The following is a 19,303-nucleotide window of genomic DNA, read 5'->3' as shown; positions in this document are numbered from 1 at the left end:
CAAGCGGGGTCATAATACATATTGCGAGGCTATTCAAAACCTTAAGTTACTGAACGTGGCGTAAATTCTTAAAACGATAAATCGGGTCGTTACATCTTGTTTTCTAAGTGTATGGGTGTATTTGTATTTGGCTAAATGCATTATATATATATGTGTGTTCCTTTCAATTAACTCAATTATTCCATGATATAAGTAATCTGCTTTAAAATACTTGCTCATCACTAGAAAATGCATTGCTGATTTTTTTATTTGTTCTCTTTGTTTCTTCAAGAAAAGTTGTGATGAAAACAATAACTCATGTAAAGACATTTTGAACTTCCAAAGTTGTGGTCCAAAGCTCTTTAATGATGATTAAAATCTCATCTAACTATTTTATAATATAATGATATATAAAATAAAATAAAATAAACTTATTGGTGAAGAATGAATAAATGTTAGTTTAAATTTAAGTTTAATTAAATTATTTTTCTAATTCGAATTTAATTTGGTAATCCAGTTTATGTTACAATGAAGAGATTTTATCCTCTGGTATCTTCCAAGTTGCCACAATCAAGTTCATCCTCTCTAATTGCTATTTCCGTGAAAGAAAATTTGAACAAATTAGTAGAACAACCTCAATCCTCTAAAAAACAAAGACAAGGAATAGATCTCGATTCTTTAAAGACTGATCCAAAAGAGAGATTACCCATTAGAGACTTTCATCCAAATGAGCGTGATGAGATTAGAAGAGGACCTTGCCAACCCCGATATCATAAGTTTCTTCAAAGAGATTTTTCGGGCTTAAAGCGCTGTTTCAATCCTAAATGGTTTAAAAGATATTATAATTGGTTGGAGTATAGTGTGATAGAAGATGAAGCTTATTGTTTGTATTGTTACTTATTTCAAGATGAAGGCATTCATCAAGGTGGAGGTGATGTATTTTCAAGTTTAGGATTTAAGAGTTGGCACAAAAAGAACAGATTAGATATGCATGGGTCGAGCAGTATTCATAATCAGGCAAAAAAAAAAATGTGAAGATCTATTAAAACAAAAACAGTCAATTCAAACTTCATTTGATAGGCAATCCAGTCAACCAAGCTCGAATACAAAATTCGCTTGAAGGCTTCAATTGAGGTGGTAAGACTCCTATTGAATCAAGGATTGGCATTCCGTGGACATCGTGAAGATGGATCATCATTAAACAAGGGTAACTTTCTTGAGATTCTTTCATGGTATGCAAAGAGGTGCGATAAAATTCGTGATCTTGTGTTGAAAAAGGCTCCAAAGAATGATTAGTTGACTTCTCATAAAATTCAGAAATACATTATCATTGCATGTAAAATTGAAACAGTTAAAGCAATTATGGACGATCTAAATGAAGACTTTTTTGGTCAAATCTACAAGGACTTGTTGATCTTTCTGAAACACTAGTTAAGACAAAGAAGCATTTGAATTATCCATTTGTGTTTCGCCTTATGAAATTTGCTTTGCTTCTACCTGTTGCCACTGCTACCGTTGAAAGAACTTTTTCGGCAATGAAGTTGATCAAGAGTGAATTGCAAAATCGAATGAATGACGAATTCATGAGCGGTTGCTTGGTACCTTATGTAGAAAGAAAAATATTTAACACTATTTCTGATGAAACTATTATGAATACGTTTCAGGAAATGAAAACTCGTAGAGGACAGTTATAATAATATATTTTATTAATATATTTTTTTGTTGACCTCTTTATATATTTGCTTCTTCGCATTTTGAACCCGTTTGATAAAAATCCTGGGTCCACCACTGTCGATATATATATATATATATATATATATATATATATATATATATATATAATATGAAGCATTAATATGTTCTGAATATCTAGTTAGTTTGATAGCATTACTTACTTTATTAGCAATCATGCTAATTGCTAAACGAGTGAAAGAACTACAAGAGTATTCTCTTGGTGTTAAATCTCTTTGATAATTCTGTACAAATAAAACAAGCATCGAGGTCGAGCATATGCACCATCATCTAGTACATCAATATCCCGACGATTTTCATATTTAGGGGAGCAATATTCCATTTTCAGAGTAGACTTCAAATACACAAAAATACGACGGCAACATTATTGTATTTGTTCATCAAGATTGGGCATAAGTTGGCTGACATAAGCAAAGATTTATTCGTCTTAAGTGTGCCAATGTACATCAATCTTCTCACGAACCCTAGTATCTCCCTTTATCAATTGGTACTTGATTAGTTCGCTACGTACATAACTTAAGATCTTATCTTTCGATAAAATATTAGTTTGACATGTTGTCATATCAGTTTCTTGCTGTTAATTTAATAGTACATATTTTCATTAAGATATAAGAAAATTTCTTCCTTGCATCTAAAACTTTAATTGCAAGAAGATAATTCAAGGAGCCAAGAACTTTTATTTCAAATTTTATAGAGATATTCTTGCGAAGTCTTCCTTTCTTTTTCCTAGTAAGTTATAACCATCATAGTATCCACATATATAATGAGAGCAATAATCTTATCATGTTGTTTCTTAAACAATAAAACATGATTTGAGTTGCTTTAATGGTATCCAAATACTGTTACAAACTTTATGAATTATCCGAACAATGCTCTTGGACATTGTTTAAGCTCATACAACAAGTTCTTTATGTCACAACTTTTTATTTTGTCTTTTTGATACAACCTCGCAGAAATTTTATATAAATTTTCTCAAATAACTTTTCATGTAAAATATATTTTTTTACATCAAATTAATTGTAGCTCGTCTAAATTTACAGTTAATACGATAATTTTAGGAAGATGTTGATTTTAGCGGAGGTGCAAAATTTGGGTCATGATCGGCCTCTTAATTCCTTAGCTAGTTAGACCACTGTAAAAATTGCACAAATATTATACTTTTTGGGGTAATATTTAACTTTTAATCCCTGCTTGCCCTACGAATTGAATTAACTTCAAAGTCAAAAGTTAAAAGTGTTTCAAATGGGACAAAAAGTCAAAACCATTCACTTTGAGGACTATTTATGTACTTCATCCGCTACCCCTTCAGATTCTCAACCGGACTGACATGGACTTATGGCCTGTTTGGCCAAGCTTCTCAAGAGAGGAAAAAATATTTTTTTCTTCTCAAAAGCACTTTTCCCTAACTTGAGGTGTTTGGCCAAACTTTTTTTCGGGAAAAAAGTGCTTTTTGGGAAGAAGCAGAAGCAGAAGCAGTTTTGACTTTTTTTCTTACCAAAAATACCCTTAACAAAATATAGTATATTCCAAAATAACCGTTAAATCTAATACTTATGATATTAATGTATAGATATTTCTTATTATTTTTAGGATAACTTTCTAATATATAGTGACTTTTGGGGTGAATGCTTTTATATTTGTTGAATGATTTTTAATATATTTAACTTATATTAAAAGAATTAAGTACTTTAAAATTTTATTTTCATATTTTACTTAAATAAAATAAAAAGATTTAATTATTGCCTGTAATAACAAATTTTTAAGATTATTTATTTATTTATAATATTAACTATTAAGCAAATTTATTCATGTCCTTATTCGTAATTTGATACTTAAAATTACTTTCTGAAAAGCTTGGCCAAACACAAATTATTGCTCAAAAGTGCTTTTCAGAATGATTAGCCAAACACAAACTGCTTCTCTGCAAAAATACTTTTGGAAAAAATAATTCTCAAAATAAGCTGATTTCTCCCGCTTGGCCAAACATGCTATTAATCTGCCGTTCAAAATATTGGGTCGGGTCGGTATCGGTCGGCCCAATTGACAGGCAATTGGAGGAGGGGGAGAAAAGCAAGTTTTGTAATTTCTAAAACTAGTAGGAGGTGTGTGGATTATGACAAACTTCAGACCAAAAATATAAACCCTTAATTTCTTCTCCGTCGAACGGAGACGCACTGAGAATTTCAGCTCAAATTCGGATTTCCCATAAAGGCTTCAAGCCTTGGCACCGCACTGGGATTATCGACTGCCAACGAGGGTTTGAGTTCTGTTTGTTATTTTCGTAATTAGGTTCGTCCCTTCTCTCCTTGTCACTTAAATTAATCTTTTTCTTTTGTGACCATAGATTAATGAAACGAGCTCAAATAGAGCGGAATGATATAGAGGACTTATATAACGGACATAATTAGTTTGAGATTGAGGTTTAAATTGATTGATTGATTGACTACCAAGGTTGATATTTTTTGGGTACATCTGGAAAGCATGAAACTCAGTTTTGTTTGGAACAAATGAGCTGTAGGATGATTTAATATAATTGGACCATTTGGGATGTTGTATGTTACAGTTGAACTAATTATCTTCAACTAATACTATGAAAATTGGAGGTATAAAACTGGCAATTCAGAAAATTTTCTCTTGAAATAGGAAAGGGATCTGTGTTAAGAAACCAAAGCTGCATATGATTTTGTGGGCATTATTTTCTTAGGTCACGGGAAGGTAATAGTTTGGTCTAGAAAATTGTCTGCTTGGCCTCTTGAAGTGAAGGGGATGTAGCATGTTACTGCTGGGAGTTTTGGGTTTCTGAGTTTTTGGATTTGCTAACAGGATAGTAAATGGAGGGGTAAGCTACTTGCTATAAGGAACAAATACAGTGTCAATTCCCCAGAGGATCTGTCCATTCCAACTTTCCAAGTGCTCCAACTTCTTTTTTCTTTTGAAACCATGTGGCAATGCTACTCTTTTCCTGCATTCTGTCATCTGCGATATATCCTGTAAAACAAGTCTTATCTTCCTTGATTTTATTTGATAGAATGTACTAAAGTTTTGTACTCTTTTGGATGCCTATTATATGTTTAGTAATCGTACATCTTGTTCGCAGGTTCCTCCTACAATCTCTCAATGGGAAGCAAAGGTCGAGGGCCACCTCCCAACCTTCGGCGGCCACCTCCTGGCCCTGGCTTGGTGCATCCTGATCCTTATGGTCCTCCTCTACGCAACCCTGATCCTTATGGTCCTCCTATACGAAACCCACCACCAGGTGATTTCCCTCCTTTTGACAGGCTACCTCCTCCAGAAATTATGGAACAGAAGATTGCTGGCCAGCATCTTGAGATGCAAAAACTTACCACAGAAAACCAGAGGTTTGCTGCCACCCATGGAACTTTGAGGCGAGAACTGGCTGCTGCACAACATGACCTGCAAATGTTGTATGTTCAGATAGAAGCAGTCAAGTCTAACAAGGAACAAGAGACTAGAGGCCTTAAGGATAAAATTGCCAGGATAGAGGCTGAACTTCAAGCTGCTGAACCTATCAAAACGGAATTGCCGCAAGCACAAGGTGAAGCTCGCGCTTTGTTTGCAGCAAGGCAGGAACTTGTTGCTAAAGTGCAACTGCTGACTCAGGATCTTCAAAGGGCTCACACTGATGTGCAACAGATTCCTCCTTTGTTGGCTGAGCTGGAGACCCTAAAAAAGGAGTATCAACAGTGCCGGTAATTATTTGATAACTGTCTCTTTTTACAAGCTAACAACTGACGTAATTAGACCTGCGATGAATGCCCAGATTCTGGAAGGAAAAGTTACCCTTTTTGCTAAGGTACATCCATAGTACACTATCCTTCAGAAACCTTTTAGTGTACACATTGGTTACTTCCTCCAAAAACTAGATTACAGAAATAGTTGTATATATGTCTGTTTCAAGAGTAATCCTCAATGAGACTGTGACTCCCTTTTGGGCGTAAATATTCTTTAAGCATAATAAACTTCCAATTAATATTCAGGTTGACTTTAGGGACTTCCAAAATTATAAAACATCTAAATTTTTATCTATAAGTTGTGAACTTATATATGCATCAGCCTTGGCCAGAAGCAAAAGGTTTTCTTTGGGAAAGCTAGCAAGACTTAAGGAAAGAAAAGCAATATTTGGCCAGCATGGGTTGAAAACCTTGTGTAGCAAAATTAGGCATTACGGTCAGCGCATTTGTAGGTTTTAGTTTCAACGATACAAAAGGTTATCTTTGGATATCAAGAATCATAAGATCACTGAACCTTTTTGGAAGATTTGGTAAACTTGAATTAAAAAGGAAGATGAGAATTTCATGCTTCATCTCCCCAAAGAATGGTGTCTCATAAATAATGTTCGGACCTATAAAATTTTCTAGGCTTCACGTACTGAAAAAGTTGGGTCCTTGAAAACCGTTGACCATTTAAAGGATTAGATTTCTGTTGTGGCTTAATCAAATTGTCCTAACCCCAAAGTTAAACTCATTAACTTTCCTATATAAGCTGCTCTTAAGAAAGTACTGCTGCGGTATATTGATTCAAGTCAAAGATGTCCTTTTTTGTTCTTTTAGATTTAACTGTTGGAATATTCTTACCCATGGCAAACTAAAAATTTTATGATGGGTTTTAAGACAGTAATTGTAAAAGCTATTGAATGGAAGAAAATTGACAAGAGAACCTTACATAAAACAGTACATACCAAAGGAAATTGCTCTCTCTTCTCTCTCTCCCCTTCCCTCCCTCTCTATGCCTGGTGCCCATAGCCCGCTTCACCCCCACCCATCCAGCCCATTGTGATATGACTTGCTAGTATTGCACCTTCTATTTTCAGGACCAAAGCTAATCTGAGCAATTATTAGTCACTTGTATCATGGATTGGTTCTTATATGAGTTTTTCCCAAGGATCATGGTTCCGAATTACCATAGGTTTTTTCTCTTACCAAGCGGGCATCATCATGGATCAGATTCCCTCCACTAAATTAGAACAGAGTTGTTCCAGTCGAAAAATGTGAAACAAACAAATCTTGACAGGGCGAGTATTTGTACAGAATCAATTGGATATCTCACTGTGGTAATCGCCACACGAATTTGATGTAAAAGATTTAACTCAGTGTCTGGGCTAGTTCATTTTAGATTTATATTAGGTATATTAGGTTAAATTATTTAGGAGACGCTTCAAGGATGTCAGACACATAGCTTGTCATGTGCAAGCATTGGAGAGGCGAGGGGAAATAATGTTTGGTAATGCTTTTCAATGAATGCTAACTTCTTGTTTGATCGAAAGATGTCTGATATTCTGTAATTCGGTTAACAGGAGTACCTATGAGTATGAGAGGAAATTGTACAGTGATCATCTTGAATCTCTTCAAGTGATGGAGAAGAACTACATGACTATGTCCAGAGAAGTGGAAAAGCTTAGGGCAGAGTTAAACACTTCTAACTCTGAGAGACGAACGGGTATCACATCTGTTTAGCCACTACTCTCTCTTTTGTTTTGGTAATTATACTGGACGTAGTAGTTGCAGAAAACTTAACATTTATGGTAATACATATGCAGGTGGGCCATATGGTGGTGCCACTGGATATAATGAGAATGATACTGCTAACAATTATGCTATTGGACAAAACATCTATGGAGATGGTTATGGAATTCATCAGGTTTTAAATCTGTCATTGTTCATGTATTAGTTAGTTCTACAATGATTCTTCTCATATTGATGAAGTTGAAAAGTTGTTATGTAGTTTTAAATGCTATCTTTATGCTTCAAGTTCTCCAGAGTTCTCTAAATTATGATCATCAGAATTGAGCTGGTAGAAATTAGTACTACGTATGTAATCTTTGTGCCTTATCAAAAAACAATGTGTGTAATCTGTGTTCTCTTTTTGAGCAAAACTATTCGTTGAAGAGACAAAAAATGGGAGAACAGGGGAGAAAATAAAAATAAGGGGAACAAAGCTGTGAAGTGAAATTTTTAATAATCAGTTTACCTACTTAGATTTTGACTCTTAAATCCAGGGTGTACTTTTTCCTCTAACATTAGCCAACTCTTTCTGGTAAGTGCCTGAATATTGCTATCGATTCATCAGTCATGGATATTTTAGATTTGGACTTCCTTTTCCGTTTGAACATTTATATTTCCTAATCAAATTTGGTTCAGGTGAGCCATCTGAATTTCATTGATGTAAAGTTAAAAGGAACATTTCCATAAAAAGCACTCTGACGTTTCTTGAAATCAGGTTAGGCTTTTAAAAAGTTTAAGCTAGATCACTGCAATAACTCATTTGATTATTATCTATAACTACCTTTAACCAAATGGTGTTACTCGAAACATGCTATTGCATTCATTCTATCACCCAACTTATTTTGCTGAGTAGAGGTGTATGGTTCAATTATTTGAAGTCCAATAGACTTGAACTTCAGAATAAGCAGATAAGAGGAATTGAAGTCTGCTATTCAATATTATAGAGAGATTGAAGTCTCTTGTTTTTACCAAAACTGTCTCCTGCCCAAATTCTGGATTAAATGAATGTTCTCCTTTATTATTATTTGTCGAGTGCCAAATGCTAATCTTATCTCTTCATTCTACTTGGCAGGGCAGAGGCCCCCTTCCAACAGCGACCAATGTTGGAGGAGTTGCTGCGGTTACATCTCCGCATGTTGGAGCTCAGTCTGTACCTCCGTCGAACAGGCCTCCTTATGATGCATCAAATATGCCCGGATATGATGCACAACGGGGAATGGTACCAAGTGGTCCCGGCTATGATGCACAGAGAGGATCCTCTTTAGCAGCTTATGAAGCTCAGAGGGGGCATGGATATGATATAATGAAGGGACCTGGATATGATGCTCAGAGGGCAGCAGGTTATGAAGCTTATGGAGGACCTGGCTATGATGGATACGGGGCACCTGTTTATAATGCGCAGAGAGGATCGGGCTATGATGTGCAAAGGGGAGCCAATTATGATCCCGCCAAGGCCTCTAACTATGATGCATCGAATAAAGGAGGTGTTGCAACTCAAGGACAGGTAGCACCTACGAGTAATAACCCTCACGGTTCATCTACTCCACCTGGTCATGCTGGTCCTGGATATGATGCAGCAGCACAAGGTGGAAATCCAGCACGTAGATGATTTCAGCTCCAGTTTTGTGTTATTTAATGAGGAATATTATTATCTTCAGCATTCACTTCAATTTACTATTAGCAGCACCCCCTAGATCTATTTACTGCATCATGCGACTTGAGGCTGGTCAATGTAAAAGAAGGAAATCTTGCTTGTAGATGAGCCTCATTGATTAAGTTTAACCATAATTGATGTTTCTTTTAGGAGTCTCTAAGAGTTCATATTTCACATGTAATTGAGGTCGGTTTACATGTAGACGTTCGTTGCGACCATCCTTTACATGTCAATGATGTTATAATGATAAAAATTGCTTTGAGAAAAGTTTAATAAAATTAACAATTTGAAGAATCTAATTATATATTAATATACAAGCATTTCTCCTCTATAGAATGTTGCTCTATATAGTCTCTTTTCTTGCATATAAATATTTAATTTAAGACATTAAAACGTAGTTTTCAAATTTCCTTTCAGGTTTTCTAAAGAAAATTTCTAGTGTATAATTTAAGCTCGCTCTACATAATTGGCTAATTAACAATTTGAAATTACAAAGTGATAAAATTATTCTACTCAGGGCGTGATAAAATTTTCCTAAACTAAGCCAAAATACCTTGTTAATGTAGTCCATAAAAATGTCATACGAAATATCACGAAATATATGGGTATACGAAAAAAATGTTAGGAGACAATCTAATAATCAAGATGTTACGATTTAAATAACAGTGCATGAGTTCGAATCTAAGTTGTCTCACAAATCACAATCAGTATTGCATAATGTGGCATCTCATACTTTGTTTGCTGGTATGTGAGAAAACAGGAACTTTTGTCTGGTTAACACCATAGAAAAATATGGAGAAAAAAAAAAATCTTCTAAAAAGGTCGGACCATGAAAAAAATTCGGATCCGACCCGAAAATTCTTTCATGATTTTATTCAAAAACCGCGTGCTTCCAAATCGACAAATTCAAAATTCCCCTTTCCCGGCAAAGCCATTACTCTTGCAGACCTTCCATGGAAGAGGAGGATGCGAATCGGCGGCATAAAAAAGGTAAAAACACTTGCTGCAATTTTAAGGAACAGCATCTATATGCTATTTAGGGCTCAATTTTAGGCCTTTCATTGTTTTATCTGGTATACAATATTTCTGAAATCCACATTCTTTTTTGTAATCAGTGCGCGGGCATTTACCTATCCGAGGCATGGAATCAGTGATAGCTACAGTCAGTGGTTACCACGGTACCGAGCGATTTAATCTTATCAAATTGATAGACAAGAGTGGTGCAAGTTATGTCGGTTCAATGAACCAGTCGACCACTCATTTGGTATGTCAGTCTTTCACAATCCGAATTCAATTATTAATCAGAAAATTTCTTAAACTCTCTTTGTTATGTAAAAAGAGGAATTCTATTGGATTCTGCAAAGAATTGAAAGTGTAAAATATTTCCAGAGGTGGATCTAGCATTTGAACTTTATGGTTTTGAGTTCAGGAGTCTACATCCCATTTGATTTACTGCATATTATTTGTACTTAATTAGTGAAACTTTAACACATATACAAGTTCTGAGCCAAAGATATTGGGTTCGGATGAATCCATAATATATACACTACATCCGCCCCTGAACACCTCATATTTCACTAAGTACAATAGAAGAAAACATAGAACTTTGGTTCAATAAATCTCCATACTATAATCCCCCCCAAAAAATTTAAAATAGAACCTTTGGGCACAATGGGATAGTCTAGTGGACAGGAAGGAAGAAGCCACAATAACAACCATGGTGTCACGAGTTCAAATCTCAGTGGCTATTGTTGCCTGGTTGGGCCTTCCTTATATGTGAGGTAAACCATCTTTAAAATAAATCTAATCGTAAGCATAATCTGCCTAGGATGATTTTCTGTGCTATACCTGGAGCTTTGGTGGTTTTGTTCACCTTGCAAGTTGCAACATATAGCCATCATTAGTGGAATTATTCAGATAACCGCTCCTATTTTCTTCTCTGCATGGCCAAATATCCCGATAATTGGAGTTTAAGAAAAATCATATGAGTTTCTGCTGCCCCACCTTTAAAATCGTGTTGTTTGGGCATTTAAGTGTCAACTTCTTTTCTAATAAACTCTGTGTTTTCTGCCAATATGATGCCATAACGTGAGAGCCATTCCTTGAGATATGTTTCAAATTGTGCTTATAGTTAGACAAGTTGTTTGGTGACCCATGAAGTGTTAATGTGTATGATGCTCGTCTTGGTTAGGTGTGCTGGAGATTTGAGGGAAAGAAATATGAGCTTGCCAAGACGTTCAAAATGTCAATAATCAACCATAGATGGGTTGAAGATTGTATTAAGGAAGGAAGGCGTCTTCCGGAGGCTCCCTACGCATCTCAGTGGTATATAAAATACTGGCTTACTAGTTATAGCCATGTAGGTTTTCTTGGTTTGCATAGCTAGTGTTAATTTTGCCTGACAAATTTATTTGGACTGGAGTCTCAACTTGACCTTTGTTGTTCCCACTGGGGGAAGTTGATCCTCATCGCAAATGCATGCCACTTCAGTTGAAGAGAACTAGATAAAATAATATGAAATTTTGATAAGAGCGTGTATTGATTCTTCTCCAAAATCTGGAATCACTTTTGGACAATTATGTGCATATTCTGCTGGTGCTGTTTACTTGATTAGATCTTTATGTTTCTAGATGCCTACTCACAGAAATATTGCTGTTTAGCTATCTAATGGCTGTGAATCGAGAAAAAAAGACAAAAATTTGGCTAATCAATTTCTTGTTGCACTTATAAAAGAATTTCAAGAGAAAATGCATATGCATGACTAAATTATCATTTTCTGCTTTCTCTGGAAAAGTTTGACTGCGGTATTTATTTCTTTCATCATTTTTCTCGTGACAGTTAAATTTATCTTGTATCACAGTCATTCTTATTTCTTACTTTTGAAGAACACAAGTTGCAGACCGAGATGTCTTAGAATTAATTTGTTTTTGATATGGGAGATGCCATAGAATTAATTAACCAACATTTGATTTATTAGCCGAACGTAGCAATTTCTTTCTTTGTCATTTGCCTGTCTGAAAGCTGTGTATTGCTCATTTGGAAGTTGGTTGTATTGCTTTCTTATGATCAATCATATCTCCAGTTCTACAGCTGGAATCTTATCCCTTGGCATTCAATTATTTGCAGTGGGCAAGAAGTGGGTCCGATATTGTTGGATATTACACTTTTTAGCGAAAGTAAACCATTGAATCACTCCAAAGAACCAGCTATTCTTATTGAATCTGAAGAGGATTTCAACTCTTGGACGGATTCAACTTTATTAAAAGAGGTGCATTCATTTTTTCGTCACTGCTCTTTATCATTTTCATAACATAGATTGCACTTCAAAGGGTTAGTTCAAACTTCAAAATGTTTTTGTTTAACAGTTAAAGCTAAAAATTCCTTCTGGTTGACAAAATCCATTATCCGGCTGTTCCTGGATTTATGTATCAGTAGGAATATTTATTGATGCATGCTGTAAATGTTGTATGTCTTGGCTAGTTGTTATCAAAATCTAGGTCATTTATCACAAAGAGTTGGTGCAATATAGATCAGAAGTTGATCATGCACCAGCCTCACTTCAGTATGTGCCTAGGTATTGGATATATATAGTACTGCAAACTAAGTGATGAGACACATCTTTATAAAATGATTATACAACATAGCTTCAATTTCTTGCTTTTATGCTACTGGTTGCAGAATTTGTCTCCTGAGCTGGTTAAACATAAGGATAGACCAAGGAGGAAATCAAATGACAGTATTCTGAACAAGGATCACCCGTCCAGCATCATATATTGTTCCGGTGAGCACTCTTTACAAGGCTCACGTAGGACAGAGGTAATAACTTTTTAGACAGTCATTATTTCATCCATTACTTTCCAGACTTTAGTTGATACTTTTCTTTTCCTCATTTTTTCCGTGTAGATTGAAGAACTGAATTTTCCCCCTTCAGCATTCCTTAAACCCAAGAAGAGAAGTTCTGAATTTGCTGAAACTTCTCGCAGAAGTCGTAGATTGGTGAAGAAGAACATTAGTGGGGATCTTGTGGAGATTATTTCAGGTTCAGAGAAACAGAGTCTCCAATTACAAGCTCTTCGGGAACATGAAACTTTAGCTCAAAGTTACAACTTGGATGTTGAAATGCCTGAAATCTCTATGATTAACAGGCATGGATCTGGTTTTAGCTGCCATCAGTCAGAGACGGAGCCAAGTAGAATAGGTGTAGATGGCACTGGGGAAACTGAAGTTAACAGACTCCTTGATAATGGTAATCAGTGTTTACATGCAGAAGGTATCTCATCTAATCTTACTGGAAATGGACAAGAGCCACGCCTAGCTGTTGATGAGGTCCAAAATGAGACTGATAAAACTTGCAAAGTGTCTACATCAACCGCGTTATCCTGTGTCATATGTTGGACAGATTTTAGTTCATCCAGGGGGGTGCTTCCCTGTGGTCATCGCTTTTGTTTCTCATGCATCCAGACGTGGGCCAATCATATGGTAAACCTTCCTATCCGTCTTTCTCAATTTGGTTTGAGGGGATGGTTTTTTTTTTTTCTCTTTTTCATTTTTAGCATGTCATCGCGATGAGATGTTTCCTCTACGCATGCAAGTGAAACTTTTGATTCTTGGATATTTGTTTTGTTTCAACTGATATTTTCCTTTCACAATGCCCTCATCATAGGCATCAAGCAGGAAAGCCTCAACATGCCCTTTGTGCAAGGCTAGTTTTGTTGCCATTACAAAGGTTGATGATGCAATTCCTGCTGATCAAAAGATATACTCCCAAACTATTCCGGACAACAATCCGGAAATGAACATATATATACTTCCCGAAGTTGAAACATCAAGGTTCCGTTCTAACGTAAGTTCACTGGTAATTTCTATTTTATATTGCAGTCTGGACTCTGGAGAAATCATCTCCTGTTTGTTTGTGTTGTACATTGATGTGGATATCTATGTCTCATCATTGTCATCAAAGAAAATGTATTATAACATTAGGTACCTTTTCTCTGTCCATGTGCCTTCTCTTCCTGTAGGTGCAGACAAATCATACTTGAAGCATTATCTAACTGCCTTGAGTCAGATGCATGAATAGCCCAAACGTTTCTCCTATTTGGTGCGATGAGTGTGACTGCAGTAACATATTAGATCCCTGTATTAAGCATTTCAGTTTTATAGATCAAAGTACGTGATTTTACTTCCACATCTTATGATACTCATCTGATTTTTCATATTTAGTATTTCAAAGTTTCTGTTACTCTCTTTCTGAAGCATGGTAACTTATAATATGACCAGTTCACAGCCGAGTTTGGGTTGTTCCCTTGGCACTGGAGACTTGTCAAAAACCAAAAACCAGGAACAATTTTACGGTCAAAAGCTTCTATCCAGTAAATATAGGTTGAAGCGAAAGATGTCCGTTAAAGTATTTCATTTGAAAATATGGAAGGAGAGTCGTCCTGAATGTTGGAGGTTACACCTTCTACCGAGAGTTCCATATGTATTGTCATCGTCTATCCTTAATGGCTATTTTATTGAACTGCCTTAAGTAAAAAGAGTAACAGAGTAGTACATCGAAAAGCTGCTCTTTAGGGCTTTAGTCTGGGTAGCTTTGAACTAAAATACAGATCTGTGATTTATTCCCTTATTCAATACAGCAACATGACAAGACTCCAGAGTAGGTGTCAATGCCTAGTTATTCTACACATTCTGATGATTTCCCTGAGTTGCTTTGACTTTCTTGCTAAAAGATGTTTCTACCTCCCAAACACCCCTGGAGAAGAACAGGGGTGAAGTATGTTTCGTGTTTGCATCTTGCATTTTGGTTTTCCGAGCTCACTTTCATTTGTCATTTTGATTATGTAGCCATCAAGAACTCCAGTTTGCTGTCGATGCTCTTGTCGAGAACCAGCGGACCTACTAGTCAAATGTCATCTCTGCGAGACTCTCTGTATTCATTCCTATTGTCTGGATCCTCCATTGCTTCCATGGACATGCATGCACTGCAAGGATCTGCAGAGGCTTTACCGTCGTAGTTGGTAGTTTGCATGAGGCTTTCTTGGCTTGACTAGTGAAGTGAATTTTACCATCTCATTTGTACTATTTTTTCCCCCCAGAATAGATGCATATTCTTGCATTTTCTGCATGTGTAACAATAAAAGAACTACTACCTCTTGTAGTCCATTTTGCAACATACCTTGCCCCATCCTGAAAATCAATATGATTAGTGAGAAAGTTGCTTTACATGAACTCCACGACTGCCATTTGAAACCACGTTTTGTTCCTTTGGAGGAATCATCCAGACTTAAATAACTCTGAAAAAACTTTACCTTGGAATAAACCAACAAAAAGACAAAGTGAACTTTGTTACTCCTACTTGTTATCATCGGTCGAGCCAAGCACATCTTGCCTGGTGCTTCTTCTGTTATAGGAATACCATAAGTTTGCCTGATTGAGCAAATTAATAAGGATTTACCTATATAGTTTTTATATTATCAAGTGTAATCTCTCTCTCTCTATTTATATATATATATAGAAGAGGGAAATGGAAGAGTGATGCGGCACCTCTTGTATGCAACAAACCTATTTATCTTTTTTCACAGTTTTTTGCTTTTTATTTTTCATCTAAAAAACAGCAAAACTTTACCCGGTTTATCTCTTTCCTTATTAATACTACTCATTTATTTATCTCTCCATTCATTTTTACTTGTTCAGTATTCTAAAAATAGATTTTCATTTTCACATTTTCACTTGTCACATTTCGCATATCAAGATAAGATAATTTTTTTTTCCTGTTATACCCACAGTATTAATTACTCATTTCAAATTATTTTCTCAAATTCATTAAAAATATGCATCAATTAATATGGATATCATGGTAAATTATGCACTTCATTTATTATTTCTTAAGGGGTATGCAAAGTCTATAGTGGACAAGTAAAAGTGAGTGAAGTAGAATTAACCAAATAGCCGCTCACTCTGCCACTTAAACTAAAAATAGCCGGTGAATTTATAATATATGCATAATTTATGTATTATATGTGTATAATTATATATAATTAATGTATAATTTATGTGTATGACTAGAAAAAATAAATAATTAATATGGTCGGCTATTTGCGTAAAGATCTCAAAAGTGAACGGAGGGAGTATTACTTTCCTAGAATCTCTATATTTTCCTTGTGTTGCTTCCGTTTACTTCTTCCAAAAATGAATTAAATTCCACAGTTATGAGTATATTAATGCATTGGCCTTTTTCTTCCAATTCTCGCTTACAAATTCAAACTGCAGATGCTTTATTCCTTTCAACATGTTGGATCCTCTTCTCTTTCCTTGTAATACCCCCGTTGAAATGGATCAATAATTGCTTGGAATGAAGATGTTCTTGAATCTCTAACGTCAATGTATAGTAAAAAACCAAAACAATACTAAGACCAAGCAGGGCGGCCCGACGTATTTTGGGGCCTAAAGCCAAACTTTAATGACGGGCGTTAATGTTTAATTTTTTTTTAATTATTTGAAGTCAATTTTTCTAGCTTTTTTAGATGCAAAGTTACTAATAATTTTCTTATAATCAATTTCTCTTAATACGTCTTTCTCAATTGACAATATAGCTAACCCATTTAATTTCTCTTGAGACATTGTTGATCTTAGGTAAGATTTTATCAATTTTAATTTTGAAAAGCTTCTTTCCGCTGAAGCAACGATAACTGGAATTGTTAACATTATTCTATAAGCAATATAAGCATTTGGAAAAGAATCAAGTCTCTTTATTTGATTGAGTATATTGATTAAACTATTATCTTCTACTTGTACTATTTCCCTTAATACTTTCAACTCAGAAAATAAATCTAAACCATTAATATCGGATTGATTATTATGCTTTAAGAAAAATTCAAGATTAAGGCAATGTGTTTTTAAATTTCCATCATTTAGTGATCATGTCTTTCACCATTCACCAATTTTTGAATATAATGTGTAGTAGAAAAATGTCTTGAAAAATTATCATTCGGAAAATTTATGTCAATTATTCTAATCGGTCCCTTTTCAACTAATAGATCTCTCAACTTTGTATCTACATTAGTCCATTGACTAGGATCATATATATTTATAGGAGTTGAATTATCTATTTTATTCATAAGCATCAATGTATTTTTTTGAGGATCTATTTCTGACTTGTCACTTACTTATTTTTTTCCTACTTGAATATTATTAATTTTAGAATTATCTAACTCAACCGAATTACTAATTTGCTCATCTAGAGAACACTCTCCCAAATTTTCTGATTCAAGATTTTTATTATTCAAGATGACAAGAGTGGATTGCTCTAGTGGTGAGCACCCTCCACTTCCAACAAAGAGGTTGTGAGTTCGAGTCACCCCAAGAGCAAGGTGGGAGTTCTTGGAGGGAGGGAGCCAAGGGTCTGTCGGAAACAACCTCTCTACCCTAGGGTAGGGGTAAGGTCTACGTATACACTACCCTCCCCAGACCTCACTAGTAGGATTATACTGGGTTATTGTTGTTGTAATAAAAATTTATCAAGAGCACCTTTTTGAGATTGTATTAGATTTTGAATTCTTCTTCTTTTCTTGAGTTTTTCATAACCAGATTCATACTTTCTATTTGACATACTTATCTTCTAATAAATAATCTAAAAATGCACTAAATAGCAAAATATTAAATTTTAGATGAGAAAATAATAAAAAGATAGAATAAATAGCAAAATATTAAATATTAGATAAGAAAATAATAAAAAGATAGAATGATAGAACCTGGTTTAAGAACGGATAGTTTGATATCAAATTAAATTTTCTGCTCGAGTATGCTTGTCGTAAGACTTGAATTATGAAAATAGAACAAACAAAAAATACTCCACTATTTCTTGAATCAATACACTGAACTCTGAAGTCTGAAACTCCACAATAATGCTTGATCTTTGGCTATTGAAGAATGGAGTCATGAATTGATTAATTGAAGAACAAAGTATAAAAATATAATATAGTGACATAGTGCTATTAGTGCACATGTTATCTTCACTTTGCTCGACTAAGTTGTGCTCGGGAAAGTTGTGGTCCACTATCTCAAATTTGTGTTCAAACTTCTCGATTCACTTTATAGTTTTTTAATATATATATATATATATATATATAAAACCAAAAAATGGGCCCCCATAAATGTGGGGCCTAAAGCAATTGCTTTACCCGCTTTATGGACGGGCCGCCCCTTACACCAAGAAGAAGTTCATCAATCTGCTTTATTTTTTGTGTCCTTATTTATATTATTTATAGTCTAAGCTCATTTCGCACATCAATCTCCAATTTCAACCATCAATCTCAATCATCAACCATCAAGTTTCAGCTTCAATTTCAGTTATCATTCTTTAACTTCAATTCTCAACCTTCAATTTCTATTCTATCTATACTATATTACATTAGGGAACGTCAAATACCAGTCTTCAATTATCTATCTTTATTTTTCAATTTTCAAGTACAAACTTGTGGGCTTTAATTATCAATCCCTATTAATCAATTTTCAATTACCAAATTTCAATCGACAATTTCAATTTTCAATCTTCAATAATCAATTATCATTTTCAATCTATCGTGGACTTCAATTGTGGATTTACTTTATGCAATGTGGACTTTAATTGTGGATTTACGTTATGCATTATGGACTTCAATTGTGGATTTACTTTTTGCACTGTGGATTTCAATTGTGGATTGACTTTATGTATCTTTACTTTTATGCACAGTGGACTTCAATTGTGGATTTTTCCTTCCCTAATTTACTTCCTTCTATGTGGACTTCCTTTCCCCCTTGTACATAATGTATATGGTGTATATAATTTTGTGGATGTGGATTTAATTTTTTAAGTGCTGAACATAAATATCAAATTCCTCAATTCCATCATATTTATATATTCAAAGTCGCTAATGAGTTTTCTAGTATATTTTGTTTCAAAAGATGACAAGATCAAAAGTTCGTGTCACATATCAAATCGTGGATCATATCTAAGCAGTGAACTGAGGCAATTGCTGAGGGTGGAGTTAAGCTCGTCAGCAAGAGGTCAAAGATCTACTCCCTACTACATTCTCCAAATCCGCAGATATTTTCTTTTTTTTTTTAAAAAAAAAAAAATTAGTGTCAACCATAAATCCCCATTCGAACTACATATTACATGATTCTCGTAAAGCCCGAGATACGTAGGCAACTCGAAAATCGGAGTTTGGCCGCAACCTTTCAAAATACCTTTTATTTCGGAAATAATTTCGATCCTTCCCTTAGGCATGCCCGCCTTTAATAGGACAGTTAGACTCGTTCGCCTTTAATAGGACATTTAGGCTTGTCCGCCTTTAATAGAACAATAGAAAGTCTACCATAAAATAGGACATTGAATCGAAATGATTCCATTCCAATA

At 34.9% G+C, this 19,303-nt stretch overlaps 3 protein-coding genes across 4 annotated transcripts; all 3 read left to right on the top strand.

Moving 5' to 3' along the window:
• The first annotated feature begins 507 nt into the window (after nucleotides 1–507).
• On the top strand, nucleotides 508–1,673 carry LOC138905593 (uncharacterized). The gene is made up of 3 exons (XM_070194114.1): nucleotides 508–996; nucleotides 1,060–1,186; nucleotides 1,384–1,673. Exons 1-3 carry the CDS (start codon nucleotides 508–510, stop codon nucleotides 1,671–1,673), a joined length of 906 nt encoding a protein of 301 aa, XP_070050215.1.
• A 2,209-nt stretch (nucleotides 1,674–3,882) lies between these two features.
• Nucleotides 3,883–9,062, top strand: LOC104091106 (protein FLX-like 2). The gene is made up of 5 exons (XM_009596380.4): nucleotides 3,883–4,020; nucleotides 4,829–5,441; nucleotides 7,046–7,188; nucleotides 7,289–7,389; nucleotides 8,326–9,062. Exons 2-5 carry the CDS (start codon nucleotides 4,849–4,851, stop codon nucleotides 8,860–8,862), a joined length of 1,374 nt encoding a protein of 457 aa, XP_009594675.1. The 5' UTR covers nucleotides 3,883–4,020; nucleotides 4,829–4,848; the 3' UTR covers nucleotides 8,863–9,062.
• A 674-nt stretch (nucleotides 9,063–9,736) lies between these two features.
• On the top strand, nucleotides 9,737–15,129 carry LOC104091107 (uncharacterized). Of its 2 annotated transcripts, none has more exons than XM_009596381.4 (8): nucleotides 9,737–9,897; nucleotides 10,023–10,171; nucleotides 11,099–11,232; nucleotides 12,034–12,175; nucleotides 12,586–12,723; nucleotides 12,811–13,386; nucleotides 13,571–13,750; nucleotides 14,752–15,129. In XM_009596381.4, exons 1-8 carry the CDS (start codon nucleotides 9,861–9,863, stop codon nucleotides 14,926–14,928), a joined length of 1,533 nt encoding a protein of 510 aa, XP_009594676.1. In that variant the 5' UTR covers nucleotides 9,737–9,860; the 3' UTR covers nucleotides 14,929–15,129. The 2 variants fall into 2 exon arrangements, with proteins under 2 accessions (XP_009594676.1, XP_070052202.1); XM_070196101.1 differs by lacking the exon at nucleotides 14,752–15,129 and adding an exon at nucleotides 13,926–14,067.
• The last annotated feature ends 4,174 nt before the right edge of the window (nucleotides 15,130–19,303 follow it).

This window comes from Nicotiana tomentosiformis, chromosome 2 (assembly GCF_000390325.3).
Source record: "Nicotiana tomentosiformis chromosome 2, ASM39032v3, whole genome shotgun sequence".
NCBI lineage: Eukaryota > Viridiplantae > Streptophyta > Magnoliopsida > Solanales > Solanaceae > Nicotiana > Nicotiana tomentosiformis.
This window is presented reverse-complemented; position numbering and strand designations above follow the sequence as displayed.

Excerpts from the sequence above, each read along its gene's own strand:
- LOC138905593 (XM_070194114.1), top strand. The coding sequence starts at position 508 with ATGAAGAGATTTTATCCTCTGGTATCTTCCAAGTTGCCACAATCAAGT. Across the intron at positions 997-1,059 it reads CGAGCAGTATTCATAATCAG|GCAATCCAGTCAACCAAGCT; the intron begins GCAAAAAAAAAA and ends TTCATTTGATAG. Across the intron at positions 1,187-1,383 it reads TGGATCATCATTAAACAAGG|GACTTGTTGATCTTTCTGAA; the intron begins GTAACTTTCTTG and ends CAAATCTACAAG.
- LOC104091106 (XM_009596380.4), top strand. The coding sequence starts at position 4,849 with ATGGGAAGCAAAGGTCGAGGGCCACCTCCCAACCTTCGGCGGCCACCT. Across the intron at positions 5,442-7,045 it reads AAGGAGTATCAACAGTGCCG|GAGTACCTATGAGTATGAGA; the intron begins GTAATTATTTGA and ends TTCGGTTAACAG. Across the intron at positions 7,189-7,288 it reads TAACTCTGAGAGACGAACGG|GTGGGCCATATGGTGGTGCC; the intron begins GTATCACATCTG and ends ATACATATGCAG.
- LOC104091107 (XM_009596381.4), top strand. The coding sequence starts at position 9,861 with ATGGAAGAGGAGGATGCGAATCGGCGGCATAAAAAAG. Across the intron at positions 10,172-11,098 it reads ACCAGTCGACCACTCATTTG|GTGTGCTGGAGATTTGAGGG; the intron begins GTATGTCAGTCT and ends CGTCTTGGTTAG. Across the intron at positions 13,751-14,751 it reads CATCAAGGTTCCGTTCTAAC|CCATCAAGAACTCCAGTTTG; the intron begins GTAAGTTCACTG and ends TTGATTATGTAG.